Below are 20,470 nucleotides of genomic sequence, written 5' to 3'. Positions count from 1 at the left end.
TGTTGAACATAGCTTTTCCCCCAGCAGAAGTACAGTACGATTCTTCCAGTTCTGTTAGTTACGGGGCATTACAGTTAATTGTATGTGAAAAGATATTCTACATTGTTCATATTCTCATGAGGAAAAATGCTATCAATTTGGCACAGAACAGAAGGAAGGTTTAGATTAACCTACTCCACTCAAGGATTTGGGGTCTTTGTTTACAAAACTTTATCTGTTCCAAAGAATCATACACATATGGTGTTAGGATGAAAATCACGAACTGAATATTCTGAAACTAGCCTAGAGCTACTTAAATACGTCTTGCAAGAAAAAGAAAAAAAAAAAGACACAAGTACCTTGAAAACAAGGAATGCAGACTTCCTATACAATGTAATTTATTATCTGTCCATCAGTCTTTCTTGCTTGGATTAACCCAATACCACATGCTTTTCTAAAGTTTCAGACATTCATCTCTTTCAGTAATTTTCTATTATTTCTTTTAGATCTTTAGTTGTAAAAGGTTTCAATGAATATGAGATCATATTTCTTTCTAATATACAATCTGTCATTCTTCCCAGAATTTCTATTAGCCTCTGGCTAATCATTTGATCACTTTTACCCTCTGTTGTAGCCTTAACTCTTTGGTTTTCAAATGGGAGTCTTATTTCATTAGACTCCAGTCTGAAGAATCATGTATATTTCAAGAAATATGAACTCACCAAACATATGTTTCTCAAAAAAGATCTTGGCATACAAGATATAAATATAATAAAACATGGAAAATACTGCCTCTTTCTAAGAGAATGCTGGTGTCTGTTTTAAGAGCTACAAAACCACAGAACTTATGATGGGGAAAAAATTCCATTGAAGCAAGTAAAACAAAGAAAGACACTATCCTTTTCACTGTCGACATTATTTTTTCCCAACCACGAGTGAACTTTCACACAAGGACTAGCACCTTAACATATTATGTGTGACACAGAAAGAAACAGACAAAAAAATTACTAAATATACGTTAAGTTAGGAAATGCATCTTAATCAGATTTACACAGAAAGAACAACTAGCTCAATAAAGTAAACTGGAAAAGTTTCAAAGATACAAAACCAGTAGGAATGCTCATTTAGTCACTGTTTTCAACCAAAAGGTTCACTAGATCCAAAAGCTGCCTGCCACATCTTTTGTCTCATGTCTTTTATTAATGGCATAAAGAAGTGTTTAAGGACTTATCTTAGACACAGGTCATAAGCAAGAATTTGTAAATGATTTTGGTTGACATCGATACATAGCATAAATGACTAATATAAGACACACCACACTGTACTCTTAAATTAATAGCTGGAACAGGGTCATCTGTAAGAGCCATGGTTAGGTGAAGTGGTTCTGGCCTCTGCACCACCAAAACCAGCATTAGGGCTAAAAGACATACCTTGATGACAGGTACTTAGCCATTACAAATCATTTAGTTTCAGCACATTAACTAAATAGGTATTTTTTTCTCCTTCATTCCAAACATACCTAATAGAACTAATTTAATGGAAACTGCCCTGGGAAGGAAATAAAAAATCTGTCAGCTTAATCAAAACACAGAAGTTGAAAGTATTCTTTAAAAACCATGTGGAGAAGCAACTGTTACATTAAGAAATGACTAAAATAGGGTAAAACTGGATTAGGCAATACCAAGTAGCAAGGTATTAATACCGGTTGATCTAATCGTAAAGAGGAACACATGAGTTAGGAACGCGGAGGCTGGGGGAGAGACGTCAGAAACAAGAGAGGGCCAAGTGCTTGGGGAAGAACCACAGGAACAGGGAGCATTTAGGGGCTTGGAATGCCCATCCTAAGTGAGCTGCAAGTTTTTTTTAATCTAACCTTCACCACAAAGCTGTGAGGTAGCTATTTATTTCCCAGACGAAGAAATGGAGACATCAACAAGTAACATCCAAATTGGTGATGGTGGAAACAGCCTGTCTGACTTGAGAAATCTGCACTACTAATTATTACACTAATGAGAAAGTGTGGGAGCCAAGTGAAGAAATCTACCACAGCAGAGAAAAATAAGAAAAGTCTATCAGAAGGACCACTCCCCAGAATTACTCTTTTTTTCTTTGTTTCATCAGCATTTAAACAACAAACTGCTTCTGAATGCTGAGTTTACCAGTTGGGTTCAAAGAGAATGAAGAATTTCTACAACACAGAACATTAGTTAGAAGCTTTAAAAACACTTGTAATGTTCATTCCACTTTGAGATGTATTTTCAATGTAATTCATTTCAGTTTTGCAACTGGGTTCATAAAGTGATTAGTCAAGTTTCCCCAGACAAGCTAAGGAATTTCATGATAAGACCCTATTGCACTGACCACTATAATTCTACTGCATCTACAGCTATTACTATAGTTTAGGAGAGAAAGTTTCCTGTTCTCACATATTTGAGAAATCCACACTACATTAAAAATGAAAAAAAAAATTAAAACAAAAACCAATCCTTCTTCCCACAAACCCTGTACTCTCATAGGATATTTTTCCCCAGACTCCAAAAAAAAAAAAAAGACAAAGCTTCAATAGGATTTTAGGCCTAAGAAATCTTTAGTTTACAAAAATAATTATCCTTTTTGTTAAATACTTAAAATACATATATGAAGCTAAGACTACATACAGCTATTTTTAAAACAGAACTAGGTTTTCAGCACTTGGGAGAAGTTCAGCAACGCCTTAAAGGATTAGTCAGCCAGCTCTAAACAGATGTACTCTGGAAGGAAAGAATAAGTTTGCCTTTCCTTCTAAGAGAGATTCAGTTTTACTTCAAACATGGTTTTAGTCATGGATAGCAACTGGTTTATTCTATTCAATGTGTCTTATTAACCTGGTGGTCCTACTAAATGTCCAAATGTCTCTGAAAGTCTCTCCACTCAAAATAGTACACAACACAATCTCTACCTTTTTAAAAAAGAACTTTAAAAAAAAACTCTGAAAACAATGTCATTTCTCTAATTTATGCACAAATGAAATTCAAAATATATGGAGAAACTTTTCCCTCCATAACCTTAGGAAAATACACAGCTTTGTTTTTATCATTTATCAAGATCTTAAACTTGAATAAAAAGTGACCAGAATATTTACTATTCTGAAAATCCTGTAAACTTGAATAAAACTTATTACTGAGAAATACATTATTTTCAAAACCTTTTTAAAATGACATGTAACCAGTAAATTCTGTCAAAGGAATTACTTGTGAGAAAGACTCCCGTTCCAAACTTCCTGTATCTCTCCCATTCTAAGGCAGTACTTTCCAGAATTTCGGGACTATATTATTCAGACCTCAAAAAAACTGCAGTCGGACTACAGATGAGCTGACCAGCAGATGGCGTTGTAACAGCATGCCCAATCCCCGCTTCCCAGGAGACAGTACAAACGAGAAATTCTAACAGACTTTAGTAACCCAAGGGGCTGGGGTTGGGTGGGGATTCAGGAAAAAAGTAAAGCCAAATAGTTTCTTACTTAATAGTAAATCATGATTTTGAAAAATACTGAGAATTTGACATCTTTATAGTTCTTAACTAAGAATGATCTTATTTATACCTTTCTGTTTATGGGATTTAGAACTGTGCTATTTGACCACATAAAAGGGCTGCTGAGTTTCTCTGAAAACTTAGACTCCCAAACTGAGGTGTTAATCAAGGCTGCTAGAGTAAGGTCTGAAGAATCTCTGCCAGTCTGGAAAATTTGGGTCATTCTAGCAATTTCAGGAGGCTTCCGTAAAACTGCTAATGTTTAGGGTTCTTTCTCCTTTCATTATATGTAGCAGTGATTCAATCTTTAATCTCCCTTAAAGAACTGGGGCTTTAAAGAACTAAGGAAAGAGTCTGCTATCCAGAGTGTTTCTTGGTATTTTATAAGAGCAAAATAATAATTTAACATATTCCTAGGAGCCATTTACCTTGTGTTCTGAGTTGGGCAAGATATGACACCAGAAGTAACATCAAGTAACCACTTTTATCATGTACTTGTCAGAGTTAACAGGACTTTCTCCAGCTTGACTGAAGATGATTTGGGAGACTTCTGCTTGATTTCTAGTGATATTTTAGCAGAGTCGTCTGCCTCAGGAATTCAAACACATGTGAAGCTAACTACTTACCTTGCTTTTTAGGAAAAGAATCTCACGATGCAGCACAATTAGAGAAACTACATGGAAACTACCTGTACTTACTTGTTTTGACAATTTTTAATCTTTTTCCACTTGTAGTCTGCCAAATTCAAACTCTCAGCCAGAGTTCTCTTTCATGTAACAGCATTAAATATTAAAACTTCCAGATGCTTCTTTTCTGATTTTGTGTTCCAGCAGCAATGACTCTTACTTAGCAAATGCCCCTCCAGCACCTGGGGCAACGGGCAGCTGGGGGCTTTCTCTGGCTCTGGCCTATTTGGGGCTCCTAATTCATTAGAGCTGGGAGGCAATTGGGAGCTGCTTTTAAGTAGTATTTTACTATGTGGCTCTCCATTTTCCAAAGGCAATGGTTTCCATAACTCCAGAATAAGAGTGCTAAATTTAGTGAGTCATTTTTTTTTCTGTCATCAAGTTTAGAGATTTTTCAAAAACAGTAGATTTTTTCAATCAATTTGTTAGACCACATTCGTGCCCTGTTGACTAATACTTGGTGTCTGACTGACACTGAGAAAAAAAGATTTTCTGTGAAGTTCTGATAGTAGATTCTTTCCTAAAGAAACTATATGCTCACTTGCACAGTCACTGTGTGGTCTTCTCTTCCCAGCTGATCTTCCTTTTAAAAGAAGATCAAGCTAGGTGGCTGGCTTTTCCTTCTCTCCCTCCTTCTCTCATTCCTTACTTTCTTCCTTTAATAAGTAAGACATACTCGATGACTACTATGTGCTAGGTACTTAAGGACATAAACGAATGAGTAAATTACTTAGACATATGGACTACAAAGATGTAGGGGGTAAACTGAGTCTTACTGAAAGATCTATGTAACAAATATTGATCAAGGACAATTCATGATCATCTTGGTTTTAAGGGTCTCCGTTTCCTTTTTCTCATAGATTTGTCAGGGTCATAGAATCCCAAGAAAACGGAGAATGTTGAAATGTTACAAAGAATCAAAGAGTTAGGAAGCATTAATCTAAGCCATGATTACCTAACATGAAAGCAACAGATTTCAAAATATTTTTATTTGCTACTTTACAGAAATATGATCTAACTCTTCTCAGTATCTTCAACCTTTCACTTTTTATATATTTCTAAACTACAAGTCATTCTACGGGCTTTCAAGTATATCATTTATATAGCATATAAAATTGTCTGTGAGGCAAAATCTTAGGCTTTTAAATAGAATTTTTAAAACTGTCTCATTCATTCAATATATATTATTTATTGAGTTCCTCTACCAGAAACTACATCAAGTTAGGAAAACAAATAGTTCCTGTCCCCAGGGAGTTTTAAAAATCCTCAGCATTTAATCTTTTCATAGCTTTTCAAACATTTATTATATCACAGCAGAAAGAACCAAGGCTTTCGAGGTAGACAGAGTGAGGGCTGAGTCCAGGCTTCACTGAGGGGCGAAGGTAAGCAAGTCACTTATCCCCTCTGAGCATTCATCTCATCCGCTGCAAATGAAGACAGTATCCTCCACCCTGACAAGTTCTTGTAGTATAATTACAGTGTCTAGTAGAAAGCTTGACCTAAACACAATCTACTATATCATTTTTCATTTCTAAACAATCACTAAAAAACTCCAATCATTTATAATAATGAATTTCCTATCTTTCAAAACGTGCTCTGAACTATGTTATAAATGCAGATAGGCATATAAGAAGCACAAAATTTAATCTGATGCTATACACTTCATATCATCTTATAAATATCCAAGTATTTCTAATTGATAAAGAAAAAAGTCAAATTCTATTTTGAAGAAATAACATTAAATAAGTCATATGAACAACATATTAAAGTTCCCCCCAAATAAGTATGCTGTTTCTTCTCAAGCACACATAACTAAACCTAGTAACTGGTAAGGGCTCCCACAGACCCAACTTATATTGATCAAGAAACTACTTCTTAAGGCTGGAGTTCCTAGATGTCAACCTCAGAGGCTCGGCAGCTGCCCCAAAGGGTAGTTCTAAGAACTGAGACTTCCCCTTTCTGACAAAGATCAGTGTCTATGAAAGCTTATGAAGCAACAGTCGCTGATTTGTTAAAGATACCTAAGAAAAGACCAAATCATCTTTTGAACCAAGTATAACCCTTTCACAAAACTTGCCTGTAATAAAAATAGTTTACTGCTCTGAAGGAATTAACATGCCTATCAAAATGCTAAATTAGAACTGGAATTTTTTGTTAAGATGGGACCTTAGCTTCCTGCTTTTCCCATCCTACCCCCAGCAATTTAACAAAGAGGAAACTGAAGCCAAGAGATTAGGGAGGAATTTCCCCAACATACGTGGCTACCCAATGGCAGAGACTGGAGTGGACAGAATTAAGGTAACTGATTTCCAACCCAGTGTTCTGCTCTCAAGAGCGTGCTTCCAATTCTTTTATAATAAAGGAATGATTTATGCACATCCGGCTAAGACAGAAGAGAAAAAGCTCTGAAAATATTTTCCAGTTATTACTTAGCAGGCTCTCAATAAATAAACTTTTACCCAATGTACAGAAAATCATGAGGACATTATTCTAAAAACTAAATAAACATTACCAGCTTTTCTGATTTTGAGGGACAGTAAAAATTGCTGTGACTGCTTCTAAGTCACTTTTTTAAAAAAGGTTCTAAAACAAAGCGAGCGAGCAAATCAACAAACTTAAGAGTTGGGAGAACTGATGATGTATCGGCAGGAATTCTTTCTAGAACATTCTGACAACTGACCAACCAGCTGTTTCAATGCCTTCAGAGATAAGGAATATTTGTCAAAGGTGGGTAGGCCACCCCATCATCACACAACTTTGTAACAAAGGTATTCCAAATGAAACCAAACCAGCTTCCCTGTGGACTTCTGCCCATTAGAACCAGCTCTGTCCTCCAGGACAACATTAAATTAGTATCTTTTTTTTTTTGTATTTCAGATTTAGCTTTTCAAATATTTAAAGCCAGTAATCAGTCTAGCTGTCCCCTTTTCTCTACTTCCTGATAAATCTATCTAGAATACTAAAAAGTACTTGGATATAGCACACTCAAATCATACTCAACTCCATTCAGTTAAAAAAAAAAAAAAAGGTTGATCAAGTCCCAGGTATCGTCTACGTCCCAGGAGCACAAAGAGAAATGAGACATAACCCTTGCCCAGGAGGCGCTTACAACACAGTGGGGGAGAAAAGCATATACTGAGATAACTCCAATCTAATAGCAGCAAGTGTTAAAACAGAGCCACGCACAGTAACAGCTGCAGACGCGGTCGGAGGAGGAGGATGGGGTCTGCGTGAAGGGTACGAGAACGCGACAGCAGCCGTTCTGCACAGTCACAAATCTGGATTCCCGTTTCCTGGACTGAAAATTCTACAGAAAATACTAAACAATAGTTTAATCTAAACAAAATGTGATTGATGGTTCTTAGTAATCACATAGAGAGGAAAATGAGGGATTGAAAATATCCAAGTATATTTTCACATTAGCGTCACTGAGTGTACGTTTAAGCAATACATACTTGTTGAAATAAAATAAATTATTCCACAGCAGATTTTAAAATCAATGGCATTTTATACATTCATGAGGGAAAAGACTGGTTACTGACTGCTAATGTGAAGAGTGAAGTAATGTGTGTTAGAAGGAAATTATTTGGTATGATGTCTAAGAGAGCATTCTTCTTCAATAGCATTTTTTTTCCATGAAAATTTAAATAATTAAAACACAAATGTTTAGGATTTCCAAAACAATGGCAAATACAATTTATTGTTGGAATGTTAATTTTTCCCTTGACCAAGAAAGTTATTAAAGATGGAATTTGGCTGAACAATAAGTGAAATAGCTCAGATCTCTTGAGTATCAGAGTTAAACTTCATTAAAGCTGTCATCTTTAAATTATTTTGAGCTGCTACATACAAGAAATGAGATTAAAATTCCCTATGACCATATGATCTTGTGTAAGATCCAAAGTGCATGTCAACCTTCTCTGTGTATTTGACTTCAAACTAATAGCATTTATTTAGCTTTCCAGTCGATGGTAAAAGAAAATTAAGACATTGGTCAGCACCGTGTAAGTTTTTTACAACACATACAGATATGGTTCCCATAGTATTTTGGATTTAAATGTTCAATACATTTAGTCAATAGCTATCAATAATTAATAGTAATTTTTGCTTCCACCTAGTTCTTGATATCAAGATCATTTTTCAATGGAAACAAGATACAAGATAAATGTAAGAATGCTTCCTGTCTCGTTTGTCTATTTTTCAAACCACGTGGTCATTTTCAATTTCTTCATTACAAAAGGAGATTGCTGTCCACACCTGACTGTTCACAGTCAGGACCACCACTCCCTCTAGAGCAGTATTCGCCCCTGGGGGTAATCAGGACAAAAGTGGAGGGGAGGTATTTTAGAATCACCTGGAGACGTTTTCCAAGCTATACCTCACCAGTATCATAACTACAGAAAGCCAATGCTTTAGAGGTGTTTGTTGCAGACAGACCTAATAACAAGACTGAAATCAAGGGGTTAGCTACAACTGAATTTAGAAGCTGTTGTCCTACAAAGGCTGCTAAAAAGGATCTTAAAAAAAAAAAAAGTAATGACGACAACACACAGGGTTTCTGAGATATGTCTACAGAGGTGCAGGTTCTCAGCTAGACCTGTAATAAGGCAAGAAACCAAAGGAGGAAATCATTTCCATCACATCCATGCATAAGCAGTGCACTTTCAATTGCTTACCTCCAATATTCTGAATTATTATGGTGCCTGCCACCACCACCTATAAAAGAACAAATGTATTCAGAAGATGAAAGGGGAAATAATATAAAAGGATCAGTATTTTATTAAAATCCAATTAACTATTACTAAAAAACAGATACAGAAGTCCAGTAAAGAGAAACTGAAAAGAATACATTTTGCCAGTCATTTGTAATACATAAAACTAATAATCATCACATAAAAAGCCTTTCTTTAATAGTTCCATGGTTACTATAAAGAATACTTCTGTAAATTTTCTTGGCAGTCATTTTTAAACAGTTAAATTGTTAAAAACCTAGTAAACAATGGTTATTGAAGTACCAAAAAACTGAAATTGAATTTATCTGGTCTCATTCTTTTTTTTTTTTTTTTTTTACTGGTTTTTACCACATTGCTTTGTTAGGTAGACTAAGACAGCTTGAGGTATGTGGTGCCAATGCTGTACTGCATAAAAGGAAATAATGTAGTTTTCAGAGTGTATCAGCTCAGCATACATCAAACCTTGAATATCCCTGGCCCAGGAATAAAGTTCAGAGCAGAAAACACAAGAGCCCACATAGTCTCAGATCTGAAAATTGAAGCAAAATGTTTCAAATGCAATAACATGAAATGGGCTGAGTGCAAGACAACAGGAGGTATAAAGACTGTAATATATTGGAGAATTTCCCTCTTTCAAAATAAGGCAGCTGCTACGCAGCTCTGGACAGTTGTTGACACGTGAGAATGTGAATCCAATGTAGCGAGGTCTTCTGATTTTTCAAGGCAAGCCAGAAATTGAATTCTTTCAAAATGTCATAACTCTGGGTTGGCAATCAGTTAAAAATAAAAAAGATTTGAGCCAAATATAATATGCCTGAGGACTAAATTCAGCCTGCAGGCTTGCTAGATCTTTGATGAGATTCCTGGGAAATTCAAGACAGCACTTTATCCATTCTTGGTAATCAGACATACTCAGAGGAAGTGATCAAGCATTCTGCTTCCACTTGGGTCTTTCAATCGTGCAAATCTTGGTGGATCTGTACCTCCGATGTATGTTTGGAGCTGACTAGCTATCTAAGATCATTCAGTCCTACATACTGGGAAGAGATCACTCTTCCTCTCCTAGGAATTCCATCAGTGACATAGCATTTGCCTATCCTGGGAACAAACTAAATTATTGAGACCTAGAGATCCTGAGGTCTGCAAAGCAGGGCTAATGATAAAAAAAAAAAATGGCAAGGTGTCTTCAAAGATGTGATAATTGCCACTCTTAACATTTTCCAGAAAAATCTTTACATTATCAAACAATTTAAAAATTAGTTCCAAAATGTCATTCACAGTTATCTGTGAAAAGACTTTTAAACTTTTTGCACACTTTCATATGCAGTTGATACCTATTATCAATCATACATGAAATCTGGATTTTTCTATTAATATATTACAAAAAGCAATAATATCAATTTATTGATGACTATCTTCCCATTTTTGGCTGAATTTAAGCATTTAAGATCTAGAAAGTCGGTATATGTATCTATGTATCTATCTTTTCAGCACCTACTACAGTGCACAAAACGTGGTGTTTGCTCAATAAATATTTGGTGAGTAAATAAACCCATTTACAGACAATTAAGATTTTTCCTTAAAACATTTAAAACATTTCAAAAATATTTAATTTTCAGAACAATGTTACCCTATCATATGTCATATCCATATTCACATCACGTCTGGAAAGAAGGAAATAGGAAAGCTTCAACCAAACTGTGGAAGTTGAGAGAAAATACTAAACAAACATAACACTCCTCATTTAGAGTATCCTCTTTCTGTGTACCTGCCTACTAAGAACTGGGAGCACACATTAAAATGATAATGTAACTATTCTAGAGGTTTAGGAAAAGGGAACTCAAGAATCCATGCTCTTCTTGTGGACACTGTTGCTACCCAAGGAATGCGGGAAATACTAATGCAAAATAACAGTGATGATGCTCAGAGTCATGTTTATAGATTATATTAAATTAATTGGAGACTTTTCTTATATAAATAACATTTTCTTCTTCTTCCTTGGTTAAACTGGATACAGGAAATTGGTCATGATTATACCAAACATCCCAAGCTTCTAGAGAGAGAAACTGTTACCAGGGATGATTAACAAAAACCTTTACCCTCCAAAGTAACATATACTCCATTTTGTTCAAGTTCCAGGTTATTAAAAGAAGATCCAAACCATGAGATTACATAGTGTGATTTAAACGTTCTCTTTGTACTTTAAAAACAAAGTTAATCTGAATGTAAGTACACACTTCCCCCTAATACATAGCTGTATCTTTTTCTTTCCAGACTCACTTCTTACAAGTTAAGTTTAGCCATCTACAAAATATAGCATCCTTTTAGATTAAAAACAAAACAAACTGACTATACTTCAATAAAAATTAAAAAATAAGACAAACCAACCAACCAAAAACACACCAACAGATTTACAGACAAGGAGAAAAATTTTGTTTGGAACCAACATATAAAATGGGTTTTAGAATTATGATAGCTCTTCAGAAATAAAAGAATTACTAAAGTACTAACAATATTTAACTCCTGATTACTTGTGGAAGAAGACAGTGTTTCCTTTATCTATTAAATTAGTTTAGTATGCCTATCACAAACGAATGCCCAATAAATACTGTTGTTATTTTTCTTATTCTGTGGTGGAAAAGCAGTAGATTTTTGAGTCTGGAGTCCGGCAGTGTAACACTGGCTCTAAGTAATTGTGGCAAATAGGCCCCTTCACTTCTCTAGGCCTTAATTTCCTCACCTATAAATGAGGAGACGGCTAGATCATCCTTTCCTACTGTTCAGCTCTTAAATGATATGATCTTCTAATTATCAGTTTTTTAAACAGTCATGCTTTAAGTTTAATTCTCTGTTTCTACCTTTGGTCTTCACACAGATTTACTCAGATAATATAATCAAAATTAATAAGGAAACTTAAAACAGTTTACAGATTTAAAATTATTCAAGTCATTGCTCTCCTTCATTAAAGTAAAAAACACTAAAAGATTTAAGTGTCAGATTAATCAGTGCATTTTTAGGAAGAGCATAGAGATTTGTTCTCTTTCTCTTCCTGCTCCTATGATTCTGTCTTTCTTCACTTTAGTTTCCTTTTATTCTCCTAATTTCTTTCTCATATATATATTTGTCTCTTCTAACTGGAAATAGAAAGAAAAAATGCTTTTCTGGATTTTGTACACAACAAGGAGAAAAAAATTACCTTTCCAGGCAATCCAAATGCAAAGAGTCCAAGATCTTCATAAGATGTCACAGCTGTTAAGAGGAATTATAATTGTTATTTTCACACAAAACTATTTGTGTGCCAAGTCTTAAAGGAAGAAAGCCATTCCAGTACTACCTTAAAGCTATTAGATAGTCACACTAAATTTAAAGCAGAAGTAACTACTTTGGCAGGGGAAGCCAGAAAATCCTATGATCCATCAGGATATGTCCCCTTAGAATAAGCAGAGCTGAGCAAATTCCAAAGCTGTCAAACAACTACTCAGGCTGCATTCATTCAAACAAAATTATTACTCAAAAACAATCCACTTCTCACTAAACAGTACTTGCATACTACACGGTCCAAGTTTTCATTGGCAATGGTTTCTGAAAGCTGCATATGAAAATAAAGCTAGATAAAGTACAAAAGTTGTACCATACTTTCAGAGATACTTTTCCAGGCTACCTAGGAGATGATAATGTGTTCATGATAGAAACAACACCCTCACCCTGCAATTAAGGCATACACTTTCTTTCTCATCATAAAAAAATATGGAATTACACTTTCATTCCACATGTTCAAGAAGTGTGGTCACAGAAAAGATAAAGATTGAAAGGCTCATAAAAGAACCAAATTGTCCTTAGATAATAAAGCTTCGTGTTCTAACTAGTGACACCACTGGTGAAAATGAAATAAAAACATTTACATAATCCTATAGTTTGAAAAGTGCTTCATATTACAGTGCTTGCACTAAAAAAAGCAGATTAGCAGATACTACGGCTTGATATAGTAACAATCTCCTCTTGAGTCAAAGATGACTCATCATTTCTTAAAGCAAGTTTTTAGTATATTCTCCCAAGATATACATGGGTTTCTTTAAACTACCACTTAATTAACAAAAAATTCCTCTATACTTTCATAAAGTCCACCAGGTATGTAAAAATAAGCATTCTGAAAACCATATATGGTCTTTACATGTTATAACTACAAAGTCAGAAAGAAAATAGTGAAAAGCTAAAAAAAAGCTTTACTAATTGAGAAAAAAATTTCAATATTCTAAACTTTTTAAAAACTTTATGATTAGAGTTGATCAAAGAATTTAGAAACCTTTTTGATGACCCAGCTATTTTTAAAAATGTATTTCTATACTGCTCAACAGTGGACAAGAATAGTTGAGTTTTGAATTTGGGATATATAATTTGATTATAAGTAGGAACCTTTTTGCTTTAACAAAGAAGACTTCAATAATAATCTTAAAGGGGTAGATTGCAGATGCATTTTAGAACAAAAAATCAAAAAGCAAAAGTTACAAAACTAAGAACTGGAATTTTTTCCTCCTATGTGAAATGCCAAAATTATTTTTTTCAAATACACATTCTAAAGTGAATGTCATCACAAAAATTAATAATTATTTTAATCAATAAATTTTCACTAGTTTGTTTTAATCTTCCTAAACATAATTGATAATGTCAATATAGGGGCACAATTTCTTATATTTAACATTCCAAAGCCTTGATATATATGTATAGTATACATGTAATATGTATATATAAAACCAGAAAATTCTCTACATGTTAGCTTCTATCTAATCTGATGTTGAGAAGGTAATTTTGTCACTTATTATGTGCATGTGAACCAAGTCTCCAGGTCTCTGTCTCTATAAGGCATCAGATTAAAGAAACATCATTGTTCATTTTCAGTGTCCCTCTTTTATATTATAGTTGAAAGTGTTCTTTCTTGGGGAAAAACAAAAATTTCTTTCCCAGGACTTAAAGCAAGGAGACTTCTCAGTGTTACAGATGGAAATATACCAAATAACTTGCTTTTAAAATGATACATTTTGCACTAGTTTCTTAGTCAGGGAGCAAGTTATCAAGATAGTACTCCTCAAAAAGTTTGACTAGGGTTTGCTTTATTATTAAATAGCAGAAAACAAGTATAGGTTGTATATTAGTAAACATGAAAAGCAAATAACTTTCCTATAAGCAAACGTAACACTGAAATATTCTAAAAGAACTGGTATTTCAATTATCTAAATTTAAATAAACTTAAAAAATAAAAATAAATGGCTTTTTATTTTTGCTTCTTTTTCCTCTTAATGGAAGCACTGGGGATTGAACCCAGGACTTCATACACGCCAAGCATGTGCCCTACCACTGAGCTATACCCCCTACTCCCAATAAACACTTATTCTTAACTTCAAAATTAGAACCTAACATTTATGATTTCAGAAAATATAATCAAACTAACAGCTTGATGAAAATAATTGTAACTGTAACTTCTGACATTAGTGGCATGTATTTTAGCAATCTAAAATTTGTTCTCTACTATTTTCTAGTTTTATGAAAATATCTCTAAATACAGCAAACTCCCAAATTCAGAGTGAAAAAAGTTTCGACTTTTAAATGGAGACTGACAACTATGCTCAAATCCTAACTATCTTTCAAGTCAGCAGGCCTGGCTAGTGATTCAGTTCAGTCGCTGTCACTCTACTTCTTTTATGTTCCAAAAATTAGAAGTACTCTTCCATGGCTGAGACATCATGAGTATGAATAATGGCTTCTGGCTTAACACTGAGGCTTTACTAAAATAAAATAAGTATTTTATTTTACTAAAATAAAAACCGTCAGCCAAATGCTTTATCACCACATACTCACTTTTTAATGGTTTTCTGGATCATCCTGACATATAAACCAAAACAACACTAGTGAAATACTTCTAAAACTCTGTTCTATCATTTGAACAATTAAGATGCTAGCAACAGTGTAAATTGGAACTGACTTTGGAATGCAATGTGAACAATGAACCTTCAAAATATTCGTAACATTTGATCCCTAGGAGCCTGCATCAGACTAAGATCCAAGAAATCATTATATGCAAAGATACTCATTATGCATCATTTACATTGAAAAAAAGACTACCTGAAAGCTAAACAATGATAAAGGGGTTAAGTAAATTATGGTAGGTCTATCTAGTAGCATAACATGTAGCCATTAAAAACTATGCTCATAGTAAATAACATGAAAAAGTCAATATTAAGTGAAAAACAGAGGATTTAACTGAAAATGATCTATAAGGCAAAAAACTCCTTCCTATGATCAATGTTGTAATATCTTATTTATAATGTGAAAGATGTTTTGAGAGACATCAGAATGAGATGTGGTGATGACCAGTCACGGTAATAGCATATTCTTACAGAAAAGGAACAACATTAATTATGAAAATTATGAAATTAATTCACCCTTTTACAGGAATTCATACAAACAGTACTTGGCACAATCCTCCTTAAATAAACAACTGAAAGCAGTCATCAGCAATCTATTTTAGGAAATTATTTTTTGATATTAAAGAAATCAATGCTATGTTTTTGAGGGGGCGGAAAGGTTGTAAATCTTAATCAAGTAAACTGGGGAAAAATTTCTTCTTTAATGCACCATCAAGGCACACTTTAGTGCTATTTTGGCTAGACCACGAGTTTGGCCTCCACAGGAGTCATTTGGAAAGCTGCTTCCCATGAAGTAGTGGAATATTTCCAGCTAGTTACTCCAGTGTTCTGTCTGCTTTGCATTTTTCCCTCAATGAAATAGGACAATTAATAAACTCTGGTTACAGTACAAAGCCCAAGTTTCAGCAGCAGCAATATTATCTTTGGAACTGGATTGAGGGACATGAGTTATTCAAATACAGCTCAACTCTCAGAGAGCTTGCCATATGGAATACACCCTTATTTTGAAATTCTTTTCTTTTTCATGATTTCCTTCATTCTCCTCTTGCCTTTTTTCTCTCTAATAGTGTCAGGCAGGTAATTCATTTATTGAACGTCTACTCTGCAGTTGTAGCGCTACTTCTGATCTTTCTCAATGTGTTTAAATGTCTGTTTACCAACTAAATGCAGCATATTTCAGACTACCCAATGTGATAAAAGAATATGGCATGCTAGAGCACTAGGAGCATTCCCTTTTCAGAACTAGGAACAGTCTCCTTTCAGTGTCACAGAGGCTGAGACACTGCATGCATAGAGAAAGTTCTAGGATCCCTACATGCTGAGTGGTTCGGAGTGAATATCCTATAAGTACTATTCACTGGTTTTCAGTCTCAACTTTTACATAAAACACGAATGCCTTACATATGATTACAAAAGAGAAAGTAAATATTGTCAACCTTGACAATGCAAGGGTAGAGCAGAGGACTATGGGAAACAGGAAGAGGACAGGTGAGAGCAGGAGCACTAATGCCTGTGATACAGCAGAGTCAAGAGATACCATCACGTCCATGAAACAAAGAGTAAAGTCTAAATGCATCGTTTAGAGTTACAAATAATCAGTGAAAGAGTTATCAAATACAAACTAATGAAAATGAGAAGGGGGAAGGGAGGATTAGCGTACCTGAGCTAAATCCTCACCTTTCATAATGAAGTGTCAACAGATAATCTCTGAAATCGATAAACCACAGTAGAATATTATTTAGACTTACGAAGGTAACTCCCCAAAAGAATTAAAAACAAAAACTCTGCGTGTTGCTAACTCTGGGAAATGGAACTTGAAGTGGGGAACAATGGGCGGGGAACTGCTTCAAATCCTCCCGCATAAGTGTACTTACACGTGAGTGTAACCATTATTACCTTGATAAAATAAAATAGAAGGTTAATTTAAGAATGTTTACTCCTGCAGAGACTCCCACCCCTCCTTTCCTAAAGCCCAGTAACAAAAAGTTCAGCTTCTGCTACAGGAAACACTCTGATGCCAAAGCAAATGCGAAGGAATCACTACATGAGCAGTGTATGCATACAATCCAGCCCTGGGTTTCTCATCCTGCCACTATAGACATTTTTGGCCTGGATAACTCTTTGCAGTGGGGGCAGGGCGGGGGCCAGAGGTAATGTCCTGTGCACTGCAGGACATTTCAATCCCTGGCCTCTACTCACTAGATGCCAGTAGCACCTCATCCTGTCCTCCAGTACTCAGCTGTGACTATCAGAATTGTCTCCAGACACTGCCAAATGCCCCAGGGAAGAAAAACCAAGCAAAGCTGAGAACTACTTACTAGCAGAAAGGGGAGACAAGAACACCAGTTCACTGAAGATGAAGTCATATAATCTGCCCACTTAGTTAACTTTGGGGATACTGAACTATACCCACTAATCAAAAGAAGAAAAAGATATGAAATTATAGTTTGAACAGCTATCGTTCCAAACAATAAACAAATGCTCACAATGAGTACTGAGATGGGAAATTGGAATCTGCTGTCCTTCAGCCAGTTTCAATCTTGTGTGCTCTCACAGTGAGAGCATCTCTCAGTGCTGAATGGGATTTTACCCTTTACACAGTGTTCAGACCAGTGCTGGGGGTACAAAAAGGCTCTCAGCTTCATTGAGAAATGGTATATTAGCATCCAACATGTCATGTAAATGTTGTGCACTCTAGTTTATAAACTACATAAGGAATTTTCAAAGATAGTTTTGACTATACATAATTTTTGCCCTGTGTGTTAATTTGGGGACTTTAAAATAGAATCCCTCTGTAGCTCTACTACACCCATCCACTCGTCACCCACACATCCAGCTTTCATTAAATACCTTCTGTGTGTCAAGCACAGTTTGGCAGATGTTGAGAAAACAATGAATATTTTGAATATATGCTAAATTTTCCAGGAATACAATGACCATGTAAGTGGATGTTTTGTTTTGCTTGGAACTTTACCAAAAACCATTCACCATTTAGGAAAATCACTTCACCAACAGCATTTATTTTGTTTTTGTTCCTCCTTATGGCATTATAGTATGTATAAGTAGTGAATTAGTTTCCTATTGCTGCAGATTATCACAAATTTGGTGACTTAAAACAACAGAAATGTATTCTCTCACAGTTCTGGAGGTCAGAAGGCCACAATCAGTTTCACTGGGTCAGCATCAAGGTATCAGGAAGGCCACAATCCCTCTTGAGGTTCAAGAGAAAATCTATTTCTTGCCTCTTCCACCTTCTGGTGACAGCTGACATGACCCGATTTGTGGCCAAATCACTCTGATCTCTGCTTTTGTGGTCATATGGCCTTCTCCACTTCTGTCTGTGTTCTCCCTCTGAGATACATGTGACTGCACCGAATCCACCAGAATAATCTCCATTGCCATATAAGGTAACATTCACAGGGATTAGAATTTGGATATATTTGGGGGGCCATTATTCAGCCCAGCACAAGCAAGTTATAATATTTAGAAGAATTTCATTTCAGATAGTAAAGGGAGCATTTTAAGATTTTTTTTTTTTAATGAAAGGAGGATGCTGCAATGGATGGTGTTTTAAATCACTGCTCTAAAGGGTTTAAGTAAAAAAACAAGATGGGGAGAGCAAGGGACATTTTATTCCTTGTTTATTTCCTCATCATTGCTAACAATTAAAATCCTTATAAAAGAATTATAACCTTGCTTTAGGAAGAGGAAGATAGCAGACTATATTCCCTTTCTCAGTTGACTCTAGGAAGGACCAAAATTCTCTTTGGAAGCAGCAAGTGGTGAATCCCAGTATCTACCTTGACTCTTTTTCAACAACCTTAGTGGCTTCTCACTGCAAAAACTCCAAATTCCTTAGGATCTGACACTAGGCTATGTCTTCAGTATCATGTTCTCCTTTGTACCTTATGCATAAATAATAATAAACTATTTTTTGTTCCTTGAATAAAATATTTAGTATGTATATGCCAGAATAGTCTCTCTTGCCTTGTCTGCTAGTCAAATTCCTTTTCAGCTCAGTCCTCCAGGAATACTGATTGACTCTCACCCCCAGAACCAGACAAAGCAAAACATTCTCACCACTGAGCTATCACTGTACCTTGCACATATTTAAATTACCACACTGAATTATAAATTATTTGCTTATGTATGTGTCTCCCCTTTTAGACTATGAGCTTTTTTAAGGGAAGAAAGTGAGTCTTACTTCTCTCCGTATTCCTATTAGATAAAAGAGTACAGAATGAATAAATGAATGAATGAGCCTCTATCCCAGGCTTCAGTTCAAGGACCTGTCCCTCTAGTTTTACTTCAAAGTCCACATTTCCAAAACGGAACTCATTTTTATTTGGAACTAACATCTCCTGCTGTATTCTTATGTCCATTAATGACACTATTGTCAATCCAGTGGTCCCAGGAAGTCTGGGAGACATCCTCGGACATCCCCTTCTCCACATTGTCAGAAATCAGCTCCTCTCAAGTGTAACTTCTCCGCATTCCTTTACCTGCTTCCCCTCCTCCCTTTTATTCTCCTTGTTAATACTTTGTTTCAATCTCCGACTATTTGATTCTTAGACTTTCGTAACAGCGAGGCCTGACTGCTAACCTACCCAGGTATTGTTAGTACAAATCAGAGCTAGACAGACAAAAGAGAAAGGCACTCCCTTCAGGAAGAAGAAAAAGAAAAGGGTTTCCATTGTGAATACAGTCCTGAAGGCAAGCATGGCCTGCAGCGCTGACCATGCCTTTTTGAAAAGAACTACTCTAGTCTGGAGGGAACTTAGATCTGCTGCTCAGCTGTTGCCTGGGAATTCCCTTTACTTCTCCCCTGTACTAGGTTCCCTATTTTTTTGTTACTTCCTAACTTTGGTAAATGGCACCTTCCATTGCTCATTAAGTAGGTGTGCAAGGGAGATAACTTTTTGAGTCCTTGCATGTATGAAAAATGTCATTATTCTACTTGTACACTTAAATGATAATTTGACTGGGTATAAAATTCTATATTGAAATCATTTCCCCCAAGAATTCTGAAACTATTGCTTTATAGTCTTCTTATTTATAGTACTTCTTAGGAAGTCTTTTGCCATTATAGTTTTTGATTCTTTGTACGAGAATTTTTTGTTTCTCTTCTTGGAAAGCTTTTAGTATGTTCTCTTATAATTCTGATTTTTCACAATAGTGCAACATGATATGAATTCTTTTATAATTATTATACTGGTTACCAGGAAAAATCCTTTCAATCTGGAAACTGATTTCTTTCAGTCAGAAAAGCTTTGCTTATATTATTTTGTTGATAATTTTTTACCACATAATTTTTTCCATTCTCTTTTTTGTGGAAACCTCCTGGACTGATCCTCTAATTTTTAAAAATATTTTCTCTCCCATTTTCAAGCTCCTTGTCTCTACATTCCCCTAGAAATTTCCTTAATTTTTTCAACTCCAAAATTGAAATTCTTAATTTTAAATTTTATTTTTAACATCTAGGACTCTTGTATTCTCTGACTATACCCTTTTAATAATTTCTTGTTCTTGTTTCAACAATGTAAAAAGAAGTTTCAACAACTTCTTTAAGTTCTCTGAATCTATTAAATATAGTATTTTTTTTTTAAGTTTTCATCTGGTCTCTGCATTATCGGTTTCTTCT

At 35.1% G+C, this 20,470-nt stretch overlaps 1 protein-coding gene across 4 annotated transcripts in view; it reads right to left on the bottom strand.

Annotated features, from left to right (window-relative positions):
• The window catches only part of SLC38A6 (solute carrier family 38 member 6), a 133,441-nt gene that overhangs the window by 104,191 nt on the left and 8,780 nt on the right, over positions 1-20,470 (bottom strand). For all 4 annotated transcript variants that reach the window (XM_072963169.1, XM_072963170.1, XM_006216557.4 and 1 more), the window contains exons 4-5: positions 12,105-12,157; positions 8,852-8,891 (exon numbers count right to left, since the gene is read on the bottom strand). In XM_072963169.1, the coding sequence (XP_072819270.1) occupies positions 8,852-8,891; positions 12,105-12,157 (93 nt within the window). The remainder of the gene's footprint in view (positions 1-8,851; positions 8,892-12,104; positions 12,158-20,470) is intronic.

The sequence above is a fragment of the Vicugna pacos genome, chromosome 6, assembly GCF_048564905.1.
Source record: "Vicugna pacos chromosome 6, VicPac4, whole genome shotgun sequence".
Taxonomy (NCBI): domain Eukaryota; kingdom Metazoa; phylum Chordata; class Mammalia; order Artiodactyla; family Camelidae; genus Vicugna; species Vicugna pacos.
Note: the sequence above shows the minus strand (reverse complement) of the source record. Positions and strands in the feature narration are given on the sequence as shown.